General features: G+C 40.8%; 1 protein-coding gene across 1 annotated transcript in view; it reads right to left on the bottom strand.

Moving 5' to 3' along the window:
- Positions 1-14333, bottom strand: part of apoba (apolipoprotein Ba) — a 34172-nt gene extending 19839 nt beyond the window's left edge. The window contains exons 1-4 of the mRNA XM_037485749.2: positions 14168-14333; positions 13408-13449; positions 12508-12614; positions 12282-12427 (exon numbers count right to left, since the gene is read on the bottom strand). Coding sequence (XP_037341646.2) covers positions 12282-12427; positions 12508-12614; positions 13408-13449; positions 14168-14225 — 353 coding nt within the window. The 5' untranslated portion in view covers positions 14226-14333. The remainder of the gene's footprint in view (positions 1-12281; positions 12428-12507; positions 12615-13407; positions 13450-14167) is intronic.
- Between the last annotated feature and the right edge of the window lie 266 nt (positions 14334-14599).

Below are 14599 nucleotides of genomic sequence, written 5' to 3' on the forward strand. Positions count from 1 at the left end.
ATTGCGCCCTACGCACATAGTTTAATATTTCTTCTGGCAAAATGCTACTTTTAGAGGTTGATCGGACATCGGGGGCGGAAACTGCCCATTTTTGGTCTTTTTAAAATTTCTAGAGGGCGCTATAGAGACATTTCTTTATACACAAATGTGAGACCCAAATATAATAAAATGTTTTAACAGTCCAGATATGCATGCGGTTTGTGAGAATAATAATAATAATTAAAGCTGCGAGCAGCGTTGGACGGGTCTTCGCTACTCCTTGCACGTCGGGGAACTGGCCGGATGGTTACAATTGCGGCCGAGGAACCTTGCGGCCGTCGGACGAAGCGTTCGCAAGGCAGTGGTTGTTAACCATGGGGTGACTTGGTGATGACCAGGACATTCTGAACCAATCGGAAATGAAAGCTTCTCAAAATACCATACATGACCCAACTTCCTTAGAAATATTTTAAAAGGTGTTTGTTTTTAATTGCGCCCTACGCACATAGTTTAATATTTCTTTCGGGAAAAATGCAACTTTTAGAGCCTAAGGTCTCAAGAGCACGCTGCGTGGATTTGAAAAGAATCAGGTTTATGGGAGGAGTTCGGTCTTTTACAACTCTAAGAAAGTATGAAAATATGCCAAAAAAGCACATCTTTATTGATTAAATGTAGAGCCCCCTAATCTTCAAAAAGTATGAAAAAATGAGGGTGTGTTCAGGGGTTCAATGTTTACACATCCTGCCATTTTGGTGAGGGCAGGCCAAGCCATTTGGAAGTTATAAATCTTGCCAGATTAAGCCACACCCCTAAGAAAGTTCATTAACCGTAAGATCTTCTTAAAACCATAAAACAGGTTAGATATGGTGATATGGATGTTTAAAGGGTGAGAGGTTCATGCTATATGAGAAAAAAGGAGCAGGTTAGATAAAGTGTGGTCCAGTTAAAAGACTTGGTGGTTTTTTGAAAATGCTCCCCACACACATAGTTTGGAAATTTTTCCGGCAAAATGCACTGTTTAGAGCTTAAGGTCTCAGGATCACACTGCACAATTTTGAAACGAATGGGGTTTAATCCCTGGGAGTTCGGTCTTTTACAACTGTAAGAAATCATGAAAATAGTCCAAAAACAGGCCAAAAATTTCAACCATTAATTACAGCGCCACATATACCAAAAATTAGGAAAAATGTATGTGTGTGTGTGTGTGTTCAGGGCTTCAATGTTTACACATGCTGGAAGTTAAAATCTGCCAGATTAAGCCACACCCCTTGCAGTTATTTAGCCCACATCTTAAAACAATGAGTTACCAGCACCATTCTGATATACCAAGGGCACATTGAACCAATAATGATCCACCGAAGGTTTCATGAAAATCAAACTCAGCATTTAGGAGAAATTGCCAAAAATGTGTTTTTCACAAAATTCAAAATGGCGGAAAATCTAGTTAGGCACATTTGCATACCATGATTGACTTCCAGTTACATCACTTTTAAACAATAATAACGATGGGTAAGAGACTGGGTACAACGTAGATAAAGTTGCCAGTCCATCGCTAACACAGAAACCAAACAACCACTCACAGGCTATTTAGACCGATCAAGCTAATCCCTTGAGAATATATTTGGCCTGTGGGAGGAAGCCAGAGTACCAAGAGACACCCATGTAGACACGGGGGGAACACCAACTTCTGGGTGGAATCGTACCCAGAACTTTCTTTCCGTGAGGCAATACTGCTACCCATCACAACTATTTCAAATTCCCCTGCTTCTGGAAATCAGTTGTGATGTGTATACAATGACAATGACGCTATATACAGTATATGGTTCATTGTAAATGAAGTGTGACGCAATCTGCCTCTGAGCCTGTGTCCTAGCCGATGTTAGCTGGCATTGACTCCAGCCCCCGGCTTTGAGGATGTATGGATCGATCGGTGAAGGCAATGGATTGGCTGAAGAACCACAGGTTCCCCTGGTCTACTCCTTAAACATATTTCAGATTTTTTGCTGCAATGGTTTGGGGTTTATTTCACGATAGCCTGAGACACGAAATTAATCACATTGGCAAACTTGACAACCTGGCATTGCAAATACAAGTTTATCCGACCGAGTTGGAGAGGCGAAGAACCAGATGGAACAGGTAGAGAGCTGGGCGATATTGGCAACTTGGAACAGCAAAGATCCCCACAACAAAAACTAACAGACTTAGAGTCGCGGACTAGGAGAAACAACATGCACCTTTCTGGAGTGGCAGAGGAAGAAGAGGGAAACTCTACATGAGTTCATCATAAAACTCCTCAGAAGTGAGCTACTGTATCCACAAGACGTGGACCTGAAAATACAACGCGGATTCCCGCGGGGAGGAGCTGGAGACTACCGAAGGAGAAAGCAACGTGGAAACACGACACCAATCGCAATGCAATCTACTTAACTATTCACCTGACCGAAGAGCACATTGTGGAGATATCAGTAAACTAAATAGTGAGACTGATGTAATCAAAATCAAGCAATTAATGACTGCATAAAAGATAACAAGAATGACACGGTTAAAGCAATAATGAGAGCGAGACTAATCTCTAGAACAGCATCCTTAAATAAGATGAAAAGAACAAAGCACAATGAATCACAGAAAGCACTGAGAAAACTAGAGAAACAAAACTATGGGGACTTAAGAGTGCCAAACATATTACCAGAATTGAAAAAAAACTAATGGAGAAAACCCTGAATGATGAAATAGAAAATAAACTGAGAATCACAAAGCAAACTTTTCAGGCCCAAAAGGAACAAAAATGTTAGCAGCACGCCTCAGGAAACAACATAATATCAATCCAATACACAAGATCAGAGACCTTCTAACCCCGGAGTGTCGAACTCATTTTAGGTTAGGCCCACTTTGCTGCTCCCTGGAGTAACGCTAAATTTCACTTCACTAAATTTTTAAATCCAAATCATGGAGATCTACCTGCCCTCCCACTCGGGCAGTTTTCCCAAATAATCAACACGGGCGGTAGCCGTAACCCAACGGAACAACGCTGCATACCGGGAGCTCAAAACAAATCGACAAGCCTCTCGTCTGCCAGAAGAGACAGCGCATGTGGGGTGACCTAATGTGATTTTGAATTTTTTCAATGGAAGGGATCTAGCGGCACTGCATGGCGAACGACCTGGTCCCCCAGGTCTAACGCATGCGCATACTCACACAGTGCGACTCTCAGTGGACTTTTTAGGAATAGCTGATTCTTTTATAGAAATGCAATTTATGTCTTTCTGTAATTCTCACAATAGCAAAGTCATACGGCGGGCCGAGTTTGACACCTGTGCTCTAACCAATAAAGTAACCCACATCCCAGAAGAAATCCATAAAGTTTTTAAAGAATACTACGAAGCCCTACACTCAAAGCCTAAGACTGTAAATGAAAATAACATTAAACAATATTTGTCAACATTAGAGCTTCCTTCTTCCATCAGAAAAATACAAAATGACAAATTAACCCCATCACAAACAACAGAATTAGATTCGTCGATTAGTAAATTGAAAACAAATAAATGCCCAGGTAGCGATGGCTTTCTGAATGAGTGGTATAGAACTTTTAAAGAAGACTTTGCCCCTTTTATTGCCTTTATTCCCTAAATTGGACACTGAGCACCCCAACCTAATAAACGAACAGGATAACATATAATAGAACATGCTAATAAACAACATCTAAGTGCAGCTCTGCTCCGTCTCGATTTGGTCATTTTGTCAAGGTCAGCTAGTCAATTTATCAATTTATTAGGTGCATAGCATCTTTGTAGAGACCCAACAGCTAGAATAAGGATCAATGGCCACGTGTCAGGAAGTTTTAGGTTGTCTCGAGGCACTCGCCAGGGTTGCTACATTAGCCCCTCCCTTTTAGCAATATTCATGGAACCTCTGGCCCAAGCTATTAGACAGGACAAAATAATCAAAGGGTTCAATATAACAAATGAGTAACATACAATAGGATTTTTAGCAGATGACATATATCCCAACTCTTCAATCCCAAATTTTGTGACAATCTTGGCTGACTATGGTTGAATGTCGGGGATATAAATTGAACTTCACATCAACACAGGTACTCTCTACTACACACCAAGTAAAGCAATCAGGCAGAAATATAAACTGAAATACCTGGGTGTGTCACTTACTCGAGAAATTAATGAAATAAAAGAGAATACTATTACACTGCCCATCTGAGATACATTGTTTATTGGTGCTACCCGGAGTATCACACTGGATGGAAAGACATTGAACTCAGTCTGTATGGTGTTCATTTTAGGATATCCTCAGATATCAGACTCAAGACTCAAACGAAAGGTGTCTATCAAACTGAACAGCGTTATTCTTCCTCCTAGAAAAGGTGTTTGAAGGAGGAAGGTCGTGTTTTGCTCGGCTCGGTTGTATTCTGTAATTTGCAATTTTGGGCTGTACAAAATAAAAATGAATTGAATTCTCCACAGATTACTACTACAAACTCCTACAGAAGATTACGGTCCTGGAAACAAAAATCCACCGGCTAGAAGTGAACGTGGATGTAAATGGACTGTGTGGGAGCAGTATCACTTTACCATGGACTCAAAACACTGGACAAACGCAAGCTAAGACACAGCCAACTAGCACCACCAGGCTCTCACAGTGCAAAGTCGAGGAGGAAATCATACCCCCATGATGTAGGAGGACAACAAACAGGCAAAACCCAGCGCCCTGAGATTTCTGATGCGACTGGTTAGCCTGCTCTGCCACACAGGCAGAACTCCTCCTCCTCAACACAACACTCAAAAGGACAGAGACAGCTGAGGAAAGTAAAACCAGCAAAAAACCTCCACAGCTGTCACGGTTTGGGCTCATGTCTTCTCTTTATTTTGTAGTTTCATGTTTCTGGCGTCCCTCGGGTAACTTCACTTCCTTTCTTGCCCTGTGAGTGTCTGATTGTTTCCACCTGTGTCCAATCACGTACACCTCCCTTGTATATTTAAGCCATGTGTGCCTGGTGTCCCTTGTCATCGTAGATGCATGTTGTTGCTTAAGCGCAAGTTCAGTCAGGAAGACAACCAGTCTGACTCTGTTCGCCTCCTTTGTAATTACTCTATCAGCTGATTGGGGGCGTGCACATTTTAGTAACCAATCAGATTCTACACACGGTTTCCTTAAGCCAATCACGTTGTTGCTGTCAATCAGCTGTTCTCCTCTCTGTTGGCTGTCAGCTGTCATTTCAGTGTGTAGCTGAAGCGACCCTCCTCCACCCCAGTCACCTCCAGTTGGCATCAGCGTTGTTCCTGGTTCGTCATCAGGTTGCTGCTATTCCTTACACCACCTCCACCAGTGTCTGGACTCCAGGGGGATTGGGATTATTGGACCTCACTATCCCTGCCTTCGGGGATAGTACGTCATGATGGAGTCCAATCGCCAAAGACCTTGCACAATTCATATTTTATGCTTGTGTAATAAATTATTGTATTACTATTAAACGAGTCTCTCCTGATTGAAATACAGAACAGATTTTCTCCATTGACGCAGGATCCTAATATCCATTTGATCTAGATTTGGATCTGAATCAACTATCTTCTCAAAGCAGGGTAAGAACAGAGTGTAATGGCGCGATTCCGCCGAGCGGTACGGGTCGGTACGGGTCGGGTCTGTTAACCATGATTTGGCAAGCGTTTCCACCGCCAATAGTACCCTTACTTGATAGGCGTGGTGTATTCCAGAAAGTCGTGGTAACGTCACTTGATAGGCGTGGTATTGGATAGAAAGTAAATTGAGGTCATTCAATCGATCAAACAACAATGGAGGACATACATCCGATCCTGATCTTGCTTCTCGATATGTGGCTGTTAAAGTGAATGCTGCGCAACGACATTTTTGCAACGGTGTTGTAGTTTAAAAATGGCGCCTCGTGTGTTTTTCCCCTTGTGGCATGCGCAAATGACGACACTTTTTCAACCAATCAACGTTCTGCAGTGAGTCTAGATTCTGGAGGATATTTAGCTCCAACTTGGTTACAAGAAAGTAGGTTGAAGTAACCATGGCGATTTATTCTTTGAAGCTAGCCTGCTCCAGACCAGGCTAGGAGCCAGGCTAAGATTAATCCTGCAGCCTCATGTGTTAAATCAGCTGCCGCTTTGACCTCAAACAAACAGGTTTAACAGTTATTCTGTTGGTTTCTGAACACTTGTCACTATTGCTCTCACCAGTTTGTTTTAAAACTCTACTTTTGCAGATGTTTAGATCGGTGGTCCGAAACTTTTACCTTACAGACCTTTTTCACAATATTTCAGGGACCGTAAGAAGGATTATAATCACGTCGAAATACCACCAGGGGTGGTATAGTCGTTCCAGACGGACCGACCAACGGGGTGGGGTTAGGAGGTGGGGTCCGCTGGTGGGCGAAACTGCGCTGAGTGAACAATTGTAAACTGACTAAATTGTGATTTATTAAGTCCCATTCACAGGTGTTTCTTCCTGCACCATGATGTCCACAGGAGACAACAGGCATACAGGGCTTAAATACACTAGGGAGGTGCAGGTGATTGGACACAGGTGGAAACAATTAGGCAATCACAGGACAAGGCAGGAAGTGAAGCTAACCTGGCGACACAAGAAACATGAAACTACAAAATAAAACAGGAAGAAGAACCAAACCGTGACAAATGTGTTACACCAAAGAGGATTTCCACAGTCCCGTACGCATGCAACATCCTCTGTTAAGGCACTTACCAGCCTGCAAAATGGTTTTATATTTTATCTGGACTTGTTGCCAATATCTTTGCTGTCCAGTCATGTTTGTTCTGTATGAACATTAATTGTAGAAAGATATTTAGAATTAGACACAGCATAAACATTTGTGTATATGGGTGTAAAACTTGTCCTTGTGGATAAGGGTTCGTTTGGTGGATACATTTCCAGAGGAGGTTTAATTCCCTCAGCTCAGTTTTGAAACAATCATATTAAAGCAATTGGAACAGAGTGTACAACTTTCCTAATAAGGAGATATTTTTAAGTCCTTCCGCATTCAGTTGGTCCGCGATAGTCTGCTTTTTCTCTTTGTTTGGTTACAGCTGCCGTATTCCCTTTTTTGCGTATGATGTGCTTCACTTCCTCATACATTTCATTATAAGTTGCTGCTCAGTGGGTGAGAAATATCCGGCCTATTTTCCAATTCTGCATCAGTAAATCTGTGATCGATATCGTGGTCTACTTAAGAAAGCCGTGGACGTGCGCTTATCCGAAATATGTGCTCCTGGATCGACTTAGCGCCTCCTTCTCAGCGCGACTCTGCAAACGTGCAACCGCTGCAAACGTGCAACCGATTAAGCCGCGATAAGCAGGTCACACTAAGTCAAGCGGAGCTTTATCACTTAGCCCGGATTTCTTTATTCTACTTTTGTGCAACACCCCCCTGGTTTGGTCATGACTAAGCAGCCCTGATACGCCTAAAAAACAACTTTTGGCAGAGAGCGAGGTCTTCTCAGGCTGCTACCGACTGGCGACATCACAGGCGACAGACTAGTGATGTCACAGGCGACAGACTAAAATCATTTCAAAGAAGAATTCTCAGCCAGTGGCTCTGACGCCAAGAAATTTTGGAAAACAGTAAAATCTATGGAAAACAACCTTGCTTCTCCGCATCTACCCACCTCTTTGATTTTTGATGACATTGTTGTTACTGATAAACAACGGATGGCCACACAATTCAACCAACTTTTGTGAAATTGTCTAATTTCTTTGGTGCAGCTGGCATTGGTTCATCTAACGATCCTACTTCTTCACCCAGCATTAACCACTTCTCCCTTCAACCTGTTAAGGTTTTCGGAAGTCCTGGATGCACTCATTCATTCATTTTTATTCAAACGAGTCAGCTGGATCTGATGCTCTGTATTTTCAGTAAAATCAGCCGCTAATATTATTGCTGCCCCTATAAGCCTGTTTAACCTGTCAACCTGTAACCTTCATTTGTCTGTTTTCCCCCTTGATTGGAAATCGGCTACGATACTCCCCCTCTTTTAAGGAGGCTCTGGCTCTGACCCGAACTGCTACAAGCCAATTTCCATCTTGCCCTGTCTGGCCAAAGTCATAGAGAAACTGGCATATAAACAACTAACTCACTTCATTGACTCAAATCATACCATATTTTCTACAAATGCACCCCTCCCCCACTGTGATCTTTACAGATTGGTGGATTGGCCCTCCCTTCACACCAGGCGGCTACACCATTGGCTGATCGTGGTCTACAAATCCATTTTGGGAATGAGCCCCCGCTACCTCTCTAATCTTCTGTATACTTCTGACAGCAATCGCCATTTAAGATCCAGTGACTTCATTTGGCTTATTCCAAAAGTCTGTACTGCGTTTGATCATAACTCCTTTCACATTGCCGCTGCAAATGATTGGAACACATTACACAACACCCTCAATCTAACAGCCCTCACCTCCCTCAAAATATCCAAACATAAGCTGCAACGAGCCATAGTTGACTGCTGTACTTGCTGACCAGCCCTCACTTCTCGCTTTTTACAAAGTACTTTCAGTAATCTGCTTTTTTTGTGCATAATGTTTATTAATTTAACTGTGTTGTTTTTAGCCATGTCTTTGTCATACTGTATTATCTGTGTGTGTGTGTGTGTCACTTGTGTGGACTGTGCCTGCCTCTTGGCCAGGTCATCCTTGTAAATGAGAATTGGTTCTCAGTGGATTTCACCTGGTTAAATAAATAAAAAATAAATTGTGGATACAGTCTGAAGTTCTGAAGCGAGACTTTGCCAAAACAACCTGAGCTCAACGCTCTAAAGACAGTGGAGATGGTTGTGGATTTCAAGAAAAACGCAGTCCCACCTTCCCCATCACTCTATGTGACTCCCCTGTCACCACTGTGGATTCCTTCCATTTTCTGGACTACATCATCACACAGGACCTCAAGTGGGAGCTAAACATCAGCTCCATCACCAAGAAGGCTCAGCAGAGGATGTTCTTCCTGAGGCAGCTAAAGAAATTCAACCTGCCAAAGACAATAATGGTGGACTTCTACACGGCCATCATCAAGTCCATCCTATGCTCCTCCATCACCGTCTGGTACGCTGCAGCCTGCCCTTGTCGTTGGCTGTGGCTGCAGCGTACCAGACGGTGATGGAGGAGCAGAGGATGGAGTTGTCATCAGCTCTGGAGAGAGGGTAGTCGGCTGCAATCTGTCATCCCTCCAGGACTCTGGCGGGCAGGAAAGATTGCAGCCGACCCCTCTCACTCCGGACAAATATTCTTTGTGCCTCTTCCCTGTGGCAGGAGGCTGCAGTACATCAGGACCTACACCTCTTGTCACACAAACAGTTTTTCCCCAACAGCTGTTGGTCTTATGAACAAAGTCCAAGACCCCCATTGACTAAAATAGTGTTTTTTCTCACCATGGAAACATATTACAATACATGTCATTTAGCTGACACTTTTATCCAAAGCGACTTACATTGCATTATAACCCATGCATTACATTTTTGCCTGGGAAGCATTGAGGATTTAGGTGTCTTGCTCAGGGACACTTCGACATGGCACATGAGGAAGCCAGGATTGAACCGCTAATCTTGCAGCTCCCAGCACACTACACTACTCCATGTGCCACCATCGCGCCTATATATATACACATATGGACATACATACATTTTTTAACATACTTATCTGCATATATTGTTAATTCCTGCTTGTATATTTTTATCTTATATCGTAAGTAAGTAAATCAGAAGCAGAATGATCAGAATGACAATTTCATCAGCCAATGTCTTATAAATACAATTGTATAAGTGTTTATGATATAGATCCAAAAAAGATTGACATTATACATCTAACTGTAGAAATATGTATTGACCTAAGCCAATGGAATCACTGCATGGCAATACTTATAAGCCTACACAAGGATCATGAATAAACATTTCTAGCCAGAAATATCAATGTTCCTTGGAGTTATAACATTTTGAAGAAAATCGTAAAATATTGTCCAAACTGGACGCAAGATCACGCCCAGGTAGTTTTATGAAAACTCTCGGAGGAGTTTGTTCGTTTGTAAATGCAAAAAACGTAGTAAAGTGCAAAAAATACAGAGAATCACTAAAGCGCCCTCTAATCAAATATTCTGAAAATATTTGGGGATGTTCTAGGACGCAATGTAAACATGTCCTAAAGATTTGGTGAGGATAGGCCTTAATAACTTTTGAAGTTATAGGTCGTTCCTTTCCAGGCCACACCCCTTACAAACTTCATTGGTCCATAACTTTAATGAAAAATGAGATATCAACATTCTTTCAAGAACTTTCTATTTACACAATAGGGCAATAATGATAAGAATTTCCACAAACACAATAGTCGACTCAGGCCCTAATAATAATTTCTACAACAACAATAGTTGTTGCGTCAACCTCGGTCACAAGCTGCACGGAGCACTCAAGGCCCGTATTCACCCTGGACAGTCGGAGCGCTCGCAGACTGCAGGGGGCGACGATGCAGCTAATGTTGATTCCACCCACAGGAAGTGCCTGCGTACCAACAGAAAGCGCATGGCATAAAATATTTGTGGAGAGCTCAGATGGCCCTCTCACTCGGTCCTGAGGAAAAGGACACTGTGACCACAGCTCCTAATCTCCCAGAGATGCAACTGGTAGGACAGTATGATTTATTGTTTGTTCATGCTTTACTTAGTGAAATGTGTCATTTAATTTAAGTAATTGAGACTTATCCTAGGTTTATCTGAATTATTTTGGTTTTGTTTGAGATTTCAGCTGCATTCATTTATTATTACTTTAAGAAAGTGATTATCGAAATGTATTTGACTAATTCATGGGTTTTGCTTTGTGGTTGAAAGGTTATCAACCTGCTCTGTTCTGTCTGATCCACCAAACCACCCTTAAGAGAAATAAAAGATCATAAAATCAACAGTTCTCGAGTTGTCCTTTGCATCCACCGGAGAGAAAGCTCTTTTCAAGTTTGGACTGCCTTAAACGGGCAGGTGATTGGACACAGCTGGAAACCATAAGGGACACGACAGACCATCACAGGGGATGACGCGGCAGGAGAGGAAGTGAAGCTAAATCAGGAACACGAGGCAGAAAACTACAAAACATAACAGGAGACAAACCCACACTGTAACACCAATATGCTTAATTCACAAAAAGATAGACCACTTCTAAGACATATCTGTCTCACGCGTGTGAAGAAACATTCATAAAAGATTGAATATCTTTAAACTGCCCTTCACCACATGCGCGGTCGGGGCAATACATGTGTTGCTAAGTTGTGCAGGAAGTCTACAGGAAGTCCGTTAGCGGGTGTGTTTTGCGAAGGTATGGAGATTCAAGTCGCGGTCTCAGACAATCCCACTGCAATCCCGGAGCGTTTTTAATGATGTATGGACAAAATTGTGGAATTACTTCAAAGTATAACCACTGGACTTTTAAATTATCAGGAGTCTCTTTGAGGTTAAATCGGGCAGCTAGACTGGGTAATGCGAGACTGATTTTGAATTAAATGTTTGTTTGATTCAAACTGATTGCACTGGGTTTTGTTTTGAATAAACATCCCTGCTTTAATTTAACGACTGACCTCCAGCATGGGGCCTTTCCCACGAGGCAGGTCAGACACTAATTCTTTTTATGTGCACAAACCAGGTAAACTCACACCCCAGCACAGCAAATTCAGACAAAACTAACAAGCAAGGTACACTGGATAGAACCAAAACAAGCTCCCATACCTCACCAAGCGCACATATAATTAAGTTGCACAAGCCTTTAAAATTAAGGCTAATATAATTTTACAAAACTGGCATTGAGACAGTGTTTAATTTTTCATTTTTTTCATATTATCAGCAAAACTGAGGAACGGGATTTATGAGAAATCAAAAATAAGGAATTTATTAATTTACTACTGTGTATTTTGAGGTTATTTTGAATGTACATAATAAAACATCTCTAGATCCTAAAAAGGAACATTTGAGCAGTATCTCTAAACAAACTTGCTCGGATCAAGTGGCATACTCAAAGTATTTGGTATGTGACTATTTGGTTAATGATGTGACATTTTGTATGATTGATTGCTATAATGAGAGTCTTTGGCTTCTCCATCCATCGATACCAAACAGAACAAACTGATGTATCAAAATCTTGGGGACCATTTTCTAATGTAACTGTTTGCATGCTTTAGTAAAGCACTTGTGTTACCTTTTAATGTGTACATTATCAACAAAAATCCACGTCAAACCCCCAGACTCTTTGCTATTGCATGTGTAACAGATCCCTTGAAGAATTTGCACTAACCTTTCCATGGCGGCCTGGAAGGCCTCGGAGCCATGACTGTGCTTGTAGACCGGCAGGCCCTGATGATCCATTTTTGAGACTTCTCTTAGAGCACAGTCTCTGGTGTGCATGACGAAACTACATGTCTGGGGGACTTCAATCTCAACCTAAAGGTATATGACAGTAGGCACAGGATCAATGGAGAGCCAACAGGAAGATCAAAGGGACAAATGAAAAGCCATTTTACCTGACAGTAGACTTGCGGGCCATTCTTTAGGTTGCCTATCACACCGTTTCTACTCTCTGTAGTGTAGTGGTACACATATTTCTTATAAGTTTTAAATCCGGAGGCCACTGCAATGAGATAATGGTATCCTATTAAGGGAAAATGGACATTCAAGATCTTAGTTCTGATTAAATACAGGTGAAACTGGAAAAATTAGAATATCGTGCAGAAGCTCATTACTTTCAGTAATTCAACTTAAAAGGTCAAACTAATATATAGACTCATTACGTGCAAAGTGAGATATTTCAAGCCTTTATTTGAAATAATTTTGATGATTATGGCTATATATATATATATATATTAGTTTCACCTATATTTATTCTTTATTCTAATTTTTCGAGTTTCACCTGTAGTTTCAAGCCATTAAAGACTAAAGATATGATCATGATCCTAAATTACAATCGAAGGGAATTTCTGTCCACAGTCAAAGTTCCACATTGCCACATGATAACAATCTTTTGGACCGAGTATGAGTTAAATGATGTTTCCAAGGGCAAATGACTTCTACTGCAGTAAATCATAAACAGCACAGGGGGAAAAGTCCATGAACTCCAGAACAAGGATCATGTGTTTATTAGTTTAGCACAGCCACCATCGATCTGCTAACAGGTCAATAAGTTTGTTTGAGACAACATTTAACTTACCTCCTTTACCCTTTTCACGTACATATGTATCCAGGTGCACACACCGTCGAATTTAAATGTTAAACACCGTTGAGTTCAAATGTTAAAAAGGACATCAATTTGTGGCCTTGCCACCTTTTAAACAGTTTATTTGCTTATTTTTCCTTATCAAAAGATAGGATAGTTTTGTTGATTGAGCAATGGAGATTGAATGTGTTTAAAGATGTGTAGAACTTACACAGACACGTTGAGGTTAGTTCATTACTGTCATTGCCTTCCTCTGTAAAACAAAAAAAGAGTGAAGAGCCATAATAATAAATAATCAGCATGTGTTATCTTATGATAATTATTCAGGCATTTTAAGTAAACTAAAACATTAACAAGGGCAAGACTATCTTGAGTGACTATCTAGGGTGACAAATAAATCAAATTCAGCTATATAGAATTTATTGCAAACATTAGCACGAACAATACATTCATTTACTTTGCATCTTAAAAAAAATGAATGTTTACAGCGTAAAGACATGCAGCGTAATTGTGGTGGGAAAATCTATAATTGTTACAATTTGGTTTTTATCTGTTTCCTATGTATTGCTGTTTTAACATATTGTAGCAGTTCAATAAAAATGTATGAAACAGAAAAATGTAGCTTGAACCAATATTCCTTACACACACATTTTCCATTTACTTAGCAAAGTAAAACAGGGCTTACAAAATGGTAGGACTTTTAACTGTCACAATAATGAGAGAACTTTTATCCTAAAGACATTTCCAAATGAAGCACGGTGTTTGCTTTTGTTCATGCTGGTTCACTTTCCTTGTTTACTTGAATAGTACATAGCCATAATGTTTAACATCTGCGAAATGAGATGGAAATGCCTGCTGAGGAAAAGGTCACTCAAAACTACATTTTAGTTGGTTTGAGTTGAAAAACACATGATCACAATTCTATTATGCATTGTGATAGTTATTTTGAATAAAAATGGATTCCTACTTACGAGCCAACGTGTATGTGCTCAGCAGCAGTAACAGGCACAGCTTGTCGTAACCCATCATGGCTAAAGAAAAATGTTTCTTCTGTTCTTCTTTTCAGGTCTCTCAGTCGGACTGACATGAGAACACCTCTAACCAGATCTTTTGTGAGGTCCCTCTTCACTGTCCCTCCTTAAATAAAGACTGGTGATTACAAGAGGTATATAGACATATAGGGACAGCAAAGCCTGGTTGATTTTTTTTAAAGCACAAGTATATATTTGATGACTTTCATTCTTATTTGAAAAAATAATAATTTAGGTAAGTTTACATTTAAATTTACAATAAATATTTTAACTGCTACTGTGTAAAATAATGCTCTTAAAAACACATGATTTAGTGTTTGCACAAGTAAGTATGGAATACATTACTTTTCAATTCATTATTGAATTCTTTGC

Source organism: Pungitius pungitius, chromosome 14, assembly GCF_949316345.1.
Source record: "Pungitius pungitius chromosome 14, fPunPun2.1, whole genome shotgun sequence".
Lineage (NCBI taxonomy): Eukaryota > Metazoa > Chordata > Actinopteri > Perciformes > Gasterosteidae > Pungitius > Pungitius pungitius.